Source organism: Synchiropus splendidus, chromosome 4 (genome assembly GCF_027744825.2).
Source record: "Synchiropus splendidus isolate RoL2022-P1 chromosome 4, RoL_Sspl_1.0, whole genome shotgun sequence".
Lineage (NCBI taxonomy): Eukaryota > Metazoa > Chordata > Actinopteri > Syngnathiformes > Callionymidae > Synchiropus > Synchiropus splendidus.
This window is the reverse complement of record NC_071337.1, coordinates 22,989,971-23,003,049: the sequence shown is the minus strand read 5'-3', so window position 1 is coordinate 23,003,049 and position 13,079 is coordinate 22,989,971. Positions and strand designations below refer to the sequence as shown.

The 13,079-nt window shown below is 42.4% G+C and overlaps 1 protein-coding gene across 1 annotated transcript; it reads right to left on the bottom strand.

Moving 5' to 3' along the window:
• Positions 1 to 5,283: 5,283 nt before the first annotated feature.
• On the bottom strand, positions 5,284 to 12,694 carry LOC128756918 (NXPE family member 3-like). The gene is made up of 7 exons (XM_053861763.1): positions 11,897 to 12,694; positions 8,576 to 8,726; positions 7,698 to 8,162; positions 7,317 to 7,618; positions 6,831 to 6,901; positions 6,547 to 6,759; positions 5,284 to 6,460 (listed from the first exon to the last, which is right to left on the bottom strand). Exons 2-7 carry the CDS (start codon positions 8,690 to 8,692, stop codon positions 5,871 to 5,873), a joined length of 1,758 nt encoding a protein of 585 aa, XP_053717738.1. The 5' UTR covers positions 8,693 to 8,726; positions 11,897 to 12,694; the 3' UTR covers positions 5,284 to 5,870.
• Between the last annotated feature and the right edge of the window lie 385 nt (positions 12,695 to 13,079).

The window sequence follows — 13,079 nt, the reverse complement described above, 5'->3', positions numbered from 1 at the left end:
ATTTCTGTATTTTGCTGTTGTATTTTGATCCTCACTTTGTGTTTTCTCCCTTGTGTTTGTGTGTGTGTGTGTGTGTGTGTGTGTGTGTATTTTCTCCACCAATGTGAGCCTTGTGACTTTCAGTTTCAGAGTTTCTCTCCGTTATTTAAGCCTTGACTTTGGTTCGCCTGCTCTCTGTTTGAGCATTTTCCCCCGTCCACGTGTGTCGTTTCCTTGCTCTGAGTTTTGTGGCAATACCGTTGTTTCCTTTTTGTGTATTTGTATCAAAAGCTCTGTGAAAACGTACTCTCGTTCTGTCTTCTGTTCACCAACAATGGTTTTAGCCTTTGGGTCTAGATCCCTGAGCCACCATAATATGAGTGTAATTTGTCCAATGTGTGTCACGGGTCAAGGATGTGGAGTGGGAACCAAGCGCAGTGGTGAAAGTCACAGGAGGGAGGAGCGAGTCAAAAATAATTTTAATCAAACAACAAAAACAACACAACAGGACTGGGAGTCTGAATGTCCAAAAACAGTCACCAAACTGGCAGAAGTCCATAAACATGAATAAGAGTCCAACAGAAAGCGTCACCGAACCAGGAGAATCAAACGAACTTAAATTTGGAAACAGAGACAAAAGCACAATGAACAGAGATAGTAAAACCACAGAATAAACCAGGAGACACACAGAAACAGGAAGAAACAAAACACTAACTCAGGCACCAGGGTTTCAGACCAAGTAATCAAAATAAGCCAGCTAGCGCACAGAACGAGAGAACAAACAAGGAGAACCAATTTACCACAGGGAACAAGAAGAGAGCGTTACTGGGGGCCTGATACTGGGGCCTGATTCAATATTTTCCAGATACTTGGGTGGTGATTTGATGAACATCGTGATTGTGATTTATATTGTGATTGTTGCTACACGCTCACAAAATAGCAGAGTGAATGCTGGTCAAACACTGTTGAGACAGTCCCTGTCATGGCGACCAGGATAAAGCTGCGTCGGGATTTCACAAGTCTCACCAGTCAGCTTTCCATCTGAATGCCTTTTTGTATTTTTTTTTTGGGTGAATTTAGTGAAAATGCACAAAACGAACAGTTATTGAGAAGAGAGTTCACCAAGAGATGTCATCAGAGAGCGTCACCGCCACAAAACAAACAGTCTCAACTGATAGTTCCTTTGCTGTTTTCCATGCCGAACAGCATAAATGTTGACTACTCCCCAAACGTGCCTCGTTTTACCGTGTCTTTACATGAAATGCTATTTGGTGCAGTCATTTATCGCAAAACTTCTTTCCATAGCATAACAGTCGTAATTTCCTTATATAATCGGCATTTCATATTTGAAGCCTTTCCATTAATGTCTGTTGTTGCTATCTGTGAAAATTCCACACAGACAATTCCACCCAGCTGGCCTGAACAGGACTTCAGAAGCCTGGAACTGATGCCGTCTGGACCTGTTGCTTTCTTTGCCTTTAAGGAGGCTGCAGCATGAAGGACCAAGTTTAGTCAGGGCAGTGCCAACAGAAGCCTGAAGCCTTCACAGGGGCAGAAATTTCTGCCTGGACTGCAGTTTTTTCAGGTCTCTTCTGTAGCGGATTGAATACGACCACTGTAACATTGTGCCACCAAATGTAAATATACCCATGTAACCCAGAATTTGCTCCATTTCTGGTGGGCTTGGATTCCCACTCTGTTTTTCTGCTCACTATACATGTTTGTATATGTATATTTGTATAAATTATGTAATTTAAAAAAATAAAAGAACTGTATGTTGCTTGATGTTATTTACGATATTTTTTATACAATATAATATATAAACAGAGGTTGAGGTTGAATTAGACCCAGTGACGTGCAGTCAGAGGAGGAAGGTGAGGTGGGGCCTCAATCTTGGAAAGAAGAAAATGTAAAATGAAAAAATATATTAAATGGTTATATTTATTCACTGATGTATGCTATGAATGCTTTTTTAAAATTTAACCAGTTTTAGGTTTTTATTCAAAATGGCTGAATTTTCACATTTACTGTTCAAGTACTGAGAAGTGAAGCACGGTGAGGCAGCCACCTGCTGAGCCTCACCATAGATTGCACAATCACTCGACTGACCGTGCTGCCATGCAGTGTGCACGTGTTGCTGTGTCTCTGTGTGTCCCTATTAAAATGTTCAAACACTTTGTCTATTGTGTAGCTGATGGATATCATGATTTTTTTGGGGTCGACAACTGTGTGTGTGTTACTAGTTTCTTGCCCTGAGCATCATAAAACGGCTGCGAAAAGCCAGAAAGTGAGGCGCGCAGTTCTCCTGCCTCATGGTAGGGGCCACTTATGATCCCTGGGATTCTTCTTGCGACAACAGAAAAAGAGACAACAGACGACAGCCTTGACTGATCCACGCTGCTCTCACAACACGTTGAACACAGGAGAGAGATCGAGGAGGTTTTAGTCAGTGAAGTTCAGATCCCGACGTCAGAACTGATCAATGAATAGTCTGGTGATCTTCAGTGACTGCACTGCCACGAGACCACAGCAGTGAAAATAGCTACTGTAGAGCAGGGCATTATTCATTTAAGCAAATCTGTCTGTCAATAAAATCAGATGTTTATCAGCCTAATAAAGGCAAATACAAGAGAGTTATCAAACATCGGCACTGCACACTGGTGTTCTGGGAGTTTGACAAGTTGTTTTTGAACCATGTTGTGCGCCCAGACCCTTTACTCCCCGGCATCATGTTTGTGTGGAGTCGCGCTGTACACGCAGTTTCCGACGGAGTCGTCTGAGGCGAGAAGATCGCCACCCGCTTGAACCCGCCCAAACAGCAAAAAGGTATGACCATAATAACTTTTTTTTTGGTGCTTTTTTGTATACTACAGTTTGTATGTCAAAAAGCAGATATAACCCCTTAGCTGCTGCCAGTCAAATGGTGAACAGGCTGCTCTGTAGGGTTCATGTGTTCGTAAATCTGATTGTGATGAAGTCAGTGCCTCACCATCCATAAACCTCGCCACACGTCACTGATGAGACCGTCTGGTAGCGGAAGACATCACAGAACCTGTGAAATATGCAGAATGGGCAGCGCCAGTGGTACCTGGCTCATTTAGGTTGTCAGGTGATTCTAATCAACCAAGTTTCCAAGCCTGAACAGTATCCTATTCCAAGGCTTGAGGATTTGTTTGCGGCCTTGTCAGGAGGAAAAAAAGTTTACAAAACTAGATATGAGTCAGGCGTATCACCAAATGCCATTAGATGAAGACGCAAAGACGTATGTGACCCTCACCACACATAAAGGGTTGTTCATCTACAAAGTACTGCCACTCGGAGTATCAAGCCCATCGGTCTTTCAAAAGACAATGGAGGGACTGTTGCAAGGCATCGCTGGAGTGGCAGTAATCTTTGATGACATCCTGGTGACAGGAACAGATGACCAAGAGCACATGCAGGCGCTGGCGAGAGTACTTCAGAGACTGCAGGACTCAGACTGAAACGGTTGAAATGTGTGTTCTTGAAGGAGACAGTGTTGTCTCTGTGTCACAGAGTGGACGTGACTGGCTTGGACCCAGTGCTAGAGAAAGTGACGCCAATAAAAGAAGCACCAACAGCAGAAAACAGAGTTGAAAGCCTATTTGGGGATGTTACATTTTTACAACACTTGTCAACCTAATCTTTCAACTGTGCTGGCACCAGTTCACCAACTTCTTAAAAAAAGACACTGGGTGGCAGTGGGGCGAATGTACAACAGGCAGCATTTAACAAATCATAGGAAATGTTGAACCCTGCTGAACTATTTGTCACGGTACGAGGGACGAGGGAGCTAAAAGCCACGTATAGGACGTGAAGCTTAAGCTCACGTAAAGAGGACGTGACCAGGACCCATGCGCAAGTGGTGATAGGCACAGGAAGGTAGGAACGCGTTACAAATAAAATTTTAATATATGAACAAAAACACAACAGAGAGCATCACCGAACCGGGAGATAGAAAACTCAAATCACAGGAAACTAGAGGAGATGAAAAGCACCATGAACCGAGAGTAAATAAAAGAAACCAGGGAAGCACACGGAAACAGGGAGAAACTAAACACTAAACTCAGAGCACCAGGGTTTTACACAGAAAAATCCAAAAGCTAGCTAACAAAACAGGAGACCGAAAACAAGGAGAACCAGGAGTTAAACAAGCTAGCTAGCACACAGAACAAGAAGCCGAACACGGGGAGAGACACGAGAACCAGGAGTTACCACGGGGAACGAGAGGAGTCCAAAATCACCAGAACCAGAGGAAACATCAAAGGGAACATGGAAACACACAGGGACTAGGAGAACTGGCAGGAAACAAAGACAACGATCTGGCACACGTTGCTGGAGCCCAGGTGTTTTTGAAGACAAGTCATCAGAGGTTAATCGGCTCCAGCCGTGTGCCAAAGGAACAGAGGGGAAAAAAGCAAAACCAGGACTCGGAGCCTGGAAGCGGAGCCATGGTTTCTTATTGGTTATTTTCTCATGGTTTTTTATTGGTGCACCACGACCCAGCGAAACCTGTCGTGCTGGCTTAGTCTTTCACCGCTCGGGATCGGTGCAATACTTTCTCACCACATGCCAGAAGGATCACAGAGGCCGATCAGAGTCACATCACAGACGTTGAACACGTATCGAACTTCATGAGAACAAATTCTCCATTGTGACAGATCATGAACCATGATTGTCACTTTTCAATTAGTTGAAAGCAGTTCCACAGATGGCTTCTGCCAGAATCCAATAATTGGCAGTTACACTTCAAGCCTAGGAGTATACTATCGTGTACAAAGAAGGGAAATTAAGTCACGTGCCTCTGCCTGAAAAACCTGCTGTTGCCACAGCAGAGGAAAGCATTCTCATGCATGGAAGTTCAGTTCATCACTGGCGTGATGCCTGTGACTTCGGAGCAGGTAAAGACCATGGGTGGAAGCAGTGGAAGATCTGGAACTCAGAGAGGAAAATCCAGAAGCAGCCTCTACAGAAAATAAAACAGATCAAGCGTCTATGGAGAGAAAACAAACTCTGTTAAGACAGTCAAAAAGGAAAACTGCAGCAAAATGCCCCCTAGTGCTCCCTTCTCCCATTATTATTTCACGATCACCCTCCTTCCTTTCTCCCACCACTTGTTCAAACCCCAGTAACCCCCCTGTTTCTACCTGCTCACCCCCCTCTGGTGCCACCGCCTGCGCTGCTCCGACACTTCCTCCTCCGTTCACCTCACCTGTGATCATAATATCATTCACTCCACTTTTATTCTCCAAGATTGTGAGACAGACTCTCTTGGACATTTTAAGATCTTACAACTTCAAATTGTTTGAAAATTAAAAAAAAGGGTACTCAATAAATTTAAAAAAAATAGGAGGCAAAAGTGCAGTATAATAACAATAATTACAAAAGGTCGGTTCTTCAAGGAAATGATGAAGATGACACCTTCTCACACCACCACACAAAACTTTATTGATGAATTAGATGAAACCAAAACCAAATTACACCATCCAAATGAACCTAGAAGCATAGAAAGATCATTTTGAAATGAGCGTCAAGACGTAAAATAAACCATCAAAGACTTAATTCAGCTCAGTCTCACAGGAACCAGAATGATGCAGCCAAAGACATCGTCGTGTGATTTGATTCTCCTGCTTGGTACTGAGGTCACCATGTTGTCAAACCACTGAAAATGTAAAATGATATAGAATATACTCCTCCCACCAACATCCTTCTCACTCTCTGTCCATCATCCCAGCTCTTAGTCACATGTGACAAATGCTTGTTGTGTAACTGTTAGTCACTTCAATGCAATGGAAGCCAATGTTGATCAATACGTTGCTCAAATGTGGCCAATATCTGGAAATCCTTTGGATTCCATTTCTAAGTAGTTGTGTTCAGGAGACGGCCACAGCGTTCTTGCCACCAAGCACCTTTCCCACCTTCAGAGGACAGATGTAGGACAGGACCACATCCACCATGTTCTTGATAATAGGGGGCAGGGGGTGAAGCAGAAACCTGGCATCATGTGCCAATGTCATCTCCCAGGCATCCACCCAGCGAACATTCACTCCGTGGAACACAGCTCGAAGTATCTTATTCTGCTGCATGGTGGACCAGTCACTGTTGAATACTGCTCTAGAAGCAGACAGGTCTTTGATGTTTCCAGTGCGAATAATAACCAGTGTGCCTGGAGACCTGATCAACAATTGCACAACAGCGTTGCGGATGCGCTGCAGTCTCCTGAGGTAAAACTTTTCGGGTAATGAACCAAAGTGAGCCCAGATGCCCAAAATTACAACGGTGTTTGCTCCGCCCTCGATGGAGTTCAGCTCATTGGCAACGTATCGAACCTTGCTGACTGAGATGGGTCGTATACGTATGGGCAGACCATGGACCTGGTAGAGCATGAAGATGTTGTTTGCAATGTCGGTCGCCATGTACGGTCCGGTCTTTGGGCCATTGTGGAAATCAAAATTCACCAGACCTAAGAAGAAAAAAGGAAAAAAAGAAACACTTGTTGCAAATTCTGCTTGTACTCAACCCGTAATTGCATTTCTCATTATTCTCCACCTGGCAGTTTTTCAACAAGGTATTCATACCACTGTCTGACAGTGGAGTCTCCAAACATGTAGATCTTCTTTCCTTGGAGACATTTACTCATGGCAGCAGGCTTTTGAAAATGCTGAACTCTGGTCCCATCCAGGGCCTGCCACTCTCCACGGTAGTAATATCCAGAATGTCCCAAGTTCTCTACGGTTCTGTTCCTCTCTGAACCTGATGATGCTGATGAAAGAGAACCATGTATTAATGTACTACAACGGCCATGCTGCAATGATCAGCTCAACTTTGTTTACCAGTCCACCGTGGCAGCACGTTCACAAACGCTGGTCCTTCAGATCTCAGTTTCACTTTCATGTTGACACCCCTGAAAGGGTTAAATCATTCAAATGTGATGAACACATGCCATTTGACTCACTTGCAAAATAAATGTTCAGTATTTTGCAGATGTGACACATATTTGAAACCAAAATTGTACTTTTTTTTTTTTGCTGCAAATACACCGAGGGCCATTTGATTGACATGAGGAGCTGCATTACACGCTCATACACAATGCGGGAGGTTTTTCAAAGACTGATCCTGGGTTTGAACTTGAATGTCAGCATAAAATTTAAGATGATGGTATCAATGTCAGGTAAAGGGCGAACATATGAACTGAGGGAAGGAGAGAAAGGGAGCGTGTTTCACTTCACTGACTTGAACCTCATATTTTAACTGCTGTGTTGTGTCTGCTGTTCGATTTATTGACCACACTGGAAGCGCACGTGTGCAACAAAACTCACTTTTGAAAAATCTTTTCTTCACCAGGTTTAGGGAATATTTTTTTATGATATCCTCCCTTAGAATGGCTGATTCTGCTTTCACAGCCCAGCTGTTTTGGCTTGAAGCAGAACCATGGTTCCCCTGTGCGCAGGTCGGTGAAGTCACACACTGGCAGGTTGGTGGGTCGCAGGCAGAAATTACAGTTCATGGTTTCAGAGATGGAATTTAGGCGGAAAACACTTTTAAAGTAAACTCTGTCTGGATTGTCTTTGTTCAGTCTTCTTATTACTGTGACGGCCTCACTGGGATGAAGAAGAGTCACCTGGCAGACAAAAGAACAAATCAGCGTCTTGTACTGTACTTTGACTGTAAACTTGTGTGAACTGCACTTCAACCCTCACCTCGATGGTTGCTTTTCCAGTCCAGAGTAAAGGAAATGTGGCTGTGTAGGAGCCGTTTTCATGGTCGATAACTTGCCCTGCAACACCAGCCTGAAGAACTGAGTTGTGGACTCGGGCAACTAGGACATCTCCTCCAGTCTTCTTTGGTTTGCCCAGGAAGTCCTTCATGGTAATAGTTACTCTCAGTTCATCGCCAACATGCCACTGTTGCCCTCCAGTGCCTCTGTGAAGAGTAAAGCTACTGCCACGGGCGTTGGTGGACTTGTTACCCAGCAGGGGTGGTGTTTGGGGCCAAGCTATTGAGCTGAATATGTTCTGTTCTTCAATAAGTTCTTGTGGGGAGGAGGGTTGGAATTTACAAATGTCACCTTCTACTGTCGATTTATAGTTATATTGTCCTTGGGATACAAATCCAGTATTGTTCTGCTGGTTGGACTTTGGTGGTGGATGTGAATACTTTTGATCCTAACAAAGTAAGAAAAAAACAGATTGTACATTGAAGGAGGAATAAAATACATAGTCATGACACTGGCTTCAGTCACTCCTGCTAAGGTTAAGTTAAGATTGTGTCATTGTGTCATTAATCACATGAATACGATTCAATATCCGATATCTGAGTCCAAGACAGAAAAGGTTATTCTGGATAAGTTAGCATTGCTGTGAGAGACCATATTAACATGCTTTACTCTTCTGATGTGACTCAAATGGAATCCAACAGAATTGTGTTTGACTAGCAGCAAAACAGCTGGTCAGAGAAAAGAATCTATCAAACACATACTTATTACATATCACTATATGTGTTATTATAATAATAATAATAAATAATTTTAATCCTCATAAATGCATGATCAAACAGCACTCAGCAAGGTCCCTCTTACCTTTGATGTTTTCCAGTATTGAAACAGGAGAAGTGCATTGAAGATGGAAAGCAATATTAAAACGGCCATTGGTTTTTGAATGCAGGACTTTCCCAATTTTTTTACTTCCTCCTTCATGATCCAAGGTTACAGGGGTGGTTTACTAGACAACCTGAAAAGGTTGAGATGGTTGGGAGAGAAGAGAAGTCTTAATATGATGACACACCTTTGCTTCATTCTGGATTAACAGAATTGACGGTTTGGTTTCCATCACATTTGTGTGCATTTCTACACGTAGATAAATGTAATGTGTAAACCATTGGTGGTTACTACCTCATTTTATATGTCTGTCCTTGTTTTTTTAACGGAGAACACGAAGGCTACCCCTTTGTTCACTGTAACTGGTGAGTCAGATCACATTCCTCGAGCCCCAAACGGACTTCTGCTTCCCGCCGCTGGACACTGGGAGGGCCGCAGCTCGGATGACGCAGCCAATGAACAACAAGCACAGAGGCGCTCGTCCACCAAGCAAGGATCTGTCCGTCCTGACCTCCGCGCTGGTTGAAAAAAGGACCGGTGTCTCTGCTCTATGCTTTTTCGCCGCTTTTCTTTCCTTTTGTTTTTCTCTTCAAGTTTCTTCTCTCGTTGCTCCTTGCCAGCTCTGCTTCACGGTGTGTCTTGCCGCTCACCGTTCTACGGTAGGTGGAACCTTCATCACCCGAGGTTAGCACGGCACCGTCCTGCCAAAAGGTGCGGCAGCCAATAGCGCAACGCTTGTCTGCATTACGGTTTTCACTACACTGTCGCCACCGCTTCATCCAGCAAACAGTGAGTGAGCGCGCAAGACAGACTCAACAACCTGCTGTGAACCAGTGACCATCTGAACTGAGTAAAGTTGTGCTTTTTTTTCGGTTGGTGACGCCGACTCGTTCACGAATGGCCACTTCTACTGGCATCACGCTCGCTCGCGATCTACAAATACCCATCTCGCCAGCCCACAAAAAAGTATGCGCGTCTATTTGTGCCGTTACGGTAGCGACTCTAAATAGACGTTATGTATTGTAAGAATGTGTCTTCAACGTTTTTTTTTTTAAACACTACTACTACTACTACTACACTACTATCCCTGAGAGTGTGAAGGGTTTTTACTGTAGAATTATGAATTAAATTGACTTTATGTACTGTAATAACAAGTATATATATATATATATATATATATATATATATATATATATATATATATATATATATAAAAACTCCAACAGGTAAGTGAAATCTTTCTCTGGATTCCTGTTCAGGATGCTCCACTCGACTGTCCATGTGAGTTTGAAGAGCTTTTACTGTAGAATTATGAATAAAATTGACTTTATGTACTGTAATAACAAGTATATTATAATATATATATATATATATATATATATATATATATATATATATATATATATATATATATATATATATATATATAAAAATTCCAAGAGGTTAGCAAAATCTTTCACTGGATTCCTGTTCCGGATGCTCCACTCTACTATCCCTGAGTTTTGACTGTACTTCATGTACATATATATATATATATTGGAAAAAAAAAAATCACATTAAGATAGGTTATTTAGTAACCATGGGTGGCATTTATTAATTTTCTTTGTTGTTTAACTGTGCATCAATCAGAACACCATCCAATTATAAACATTACCTTTTCATTACACACAGCCAGCGCATTTCCAAATTATTTGATTTCCAATGGCATTTTGGGGGATTTTTGAACATGTCGAATGGTACCACTCACTGAAGTTGTGGCACTGCACCATCAACTCTTGGAAATGCGAGGTTCTACACACACACAGTACACTTGTATTGTACTTGGTTCTTTGTCCATGGCCTTTTTCGTCTTCATTCCAAAATGAACTTCCTTTTTGCAAAAGGAATTGAAGAATTGAGCCCTCAGGCGGCTCTCGTTGAACTCACAGAGTTCAGGTTGCTGACCCTTACACATACATAATGTCCATGTTATTACAGTACATGAAGTCAATTTATTTCATAATACTACAGTAAAAACTCTTCAGACTCACAGGGATAGTTGCAGAGAGCAACCTGAACAGGAATCCATTCATAGATTTTACTAACCTCTTGTTGTTTTTTATATATATATATATATATATATATATATATATATATAGAGAGAGAGAGAGAGAGAGAGAGAGAGATTATCCATGTTATCACAATACATAGAGTTAACTTCAAACTCACAGGGATAGTAGAGTGGAGCATCCTGAACAGGAATCCAGTGAAAGATTTCACTAACCTCTTGTGGTTTTTCTCATATATATTCTTAATAATATCCATATTATGACAGTATGTAACGTGTATTTAAAAAACAAAACGTTGAAGACAGATTCTTACAATACATAACGTCTATTTATCATCTCCGTAACACACATCTACACTTTACTGGAGCTTACAAAGTCGCTACCGTCACGGCACAAATAGACGCGCATACTTTTTTTTTTTTTTTTTTTTTTAGTGGGCTGGCGAGATGGGTATTTGTAGATCGCGGGCTAGGGTGATGCCAGTGTCACTTCTCGTCTGGAACTGAGACCCTCGACAGCCCGGAGACGCCCCAAGGACGCCACCTCCACCTCGACGCAGCGATTCCATCCCTGCCAGCGCAGGACGCGAGCGTCTGAGAGCCAGGATAAACATGACGTCACGGCTGATTTACTTGTCCCACCGCGTTATGGAAGGGATCACCTCCATTTCATCGCATTGCATATTCTTTCCTGTTTGGTCTGTGCTGCATTTCTTCATGAAACTTATCAAATTACCGTGTTTGTACTTGCGTTACTTTGGAATGATCTAATAGCCTGTGATCGGTAAAGCACATTAAATCCCGACAATTAAGTAGTGACTTCAGTTAAAAAGATTGATTCCGTTGTTCTATTAATTAATTTGCTGTGGTTAATTATGTTGATACTTTCCCGAGAACATAATCTCAGGTGGTGCCCCAAATTCTGAGGTGATATTATTCTTATAATGTCCATGTCACAGACGCTGTCGTCCGTGACGCAGTGTTTCCTATTTTCACATCAAAGTAGTGGAAATGATATAATTGTGCGCTGTGTCTCTGATGCTCCTTTGTCCAAATGACTTGAGAAGGCAGATTTAGTTTCATTAAAACTATATAAAAGTAAGTAAATAAAAAAAAAACCAACTTGAAATACTATTTTCAATGTGAAAAGTGAGGAAAAGTGACGATGACAGCGATCATTTGTAAAGAAATGGAAAAACAATAAAAAAAAAAAAAAAAAAAAAAAACATTTTCAAGAGGACAGAAATGCCACCTACCCGTTCTTTGACTTTCATGCTTTGGTGGAGAGCGCATCTGGTTTATGGGCTGTCAGTCATACCGTGAGTCTCATTAACAGGGTGTTGGCGGATTCCACTCACAACAAGGCAGATATAAACAGGTGTGGTACGTCTGGTTTGGTGACACCAAACCAGAAGGTTGCAGGATGTAACTCTGCTTCTATGAATGCATGCAACGCCATGTAAACAGCCTTCCCTATACGTATTGCTGTCATGGAACGACCGTGGTACTGAGAAAGATCATTGCACTCTATGCTCTCCAGGGCTCCTTGCCAGCTCTGCTTCACGCCACCGTTTTTTTTTTTTGCCTGCGTCTCAACGCTGCCTCTTGCCGCTCACCGTTCTACGGTAGGTGGAACCTTCATCACCCGAGGCCATCCTGCCAAAAGGTGCGGCAGCCAATAGCGCAACGCTTGTCTGCTCTAGTGCTTCACTGTGTGACCGAAAGGCGGTGACCACCGCTTCATCCAGCAAACAGCGAGTGAGCGCGCAAGACAGACTCAACAACCTCGACAACCCGGAGACACCCCAAGGACGCCACCTCCACCTGACGCAGCGATCCCATCCCTGCCAGCGCGCCCCGTCTGAGAGCCGACTGGCATCACGCTCGCCCGCGATCTCCATATTCCCATCTCGCCAGCCCACAAAAAAAGCTTGCGCGTCTATTTGTGCCGTGACGGTAGCGACTCCGTCAGCGCCAGTAAAGTGTTGTTGTGTTACTGAGATGATAAATAGATGTTAGGTGTTGGAAGAAAGTGTCTTCAACGTTTTGTAAAACAAAAATACAGCTTATGTATTGTAATAATATGGATATTATTAAAAATATATATTAGAAAGACCCCAAGAGGTAAGTGAAATCTTTCACTGGATTCCTGTTCAGGATGCTCCATTCTACTATCCCTGTGAGTTTGAAGAGTTTTTACTGTAGAATTATGAAATAAATTGACTTTATGTACGGTAACAACATAGATATTATAAAAAATATTCATAAAAAAAAAACAAAACAAAACACAAGAGGTTAGCAAAATCTTTCACTGGATTCCTGTTCAGGATGCTCTACTCTACTATCCCTGTGAGTTTGAAGGGTTTTTACTGTAGAATTATGAAATAAATTGACTTTATGTACTGCAATATATATATATATATATATATATATATATAT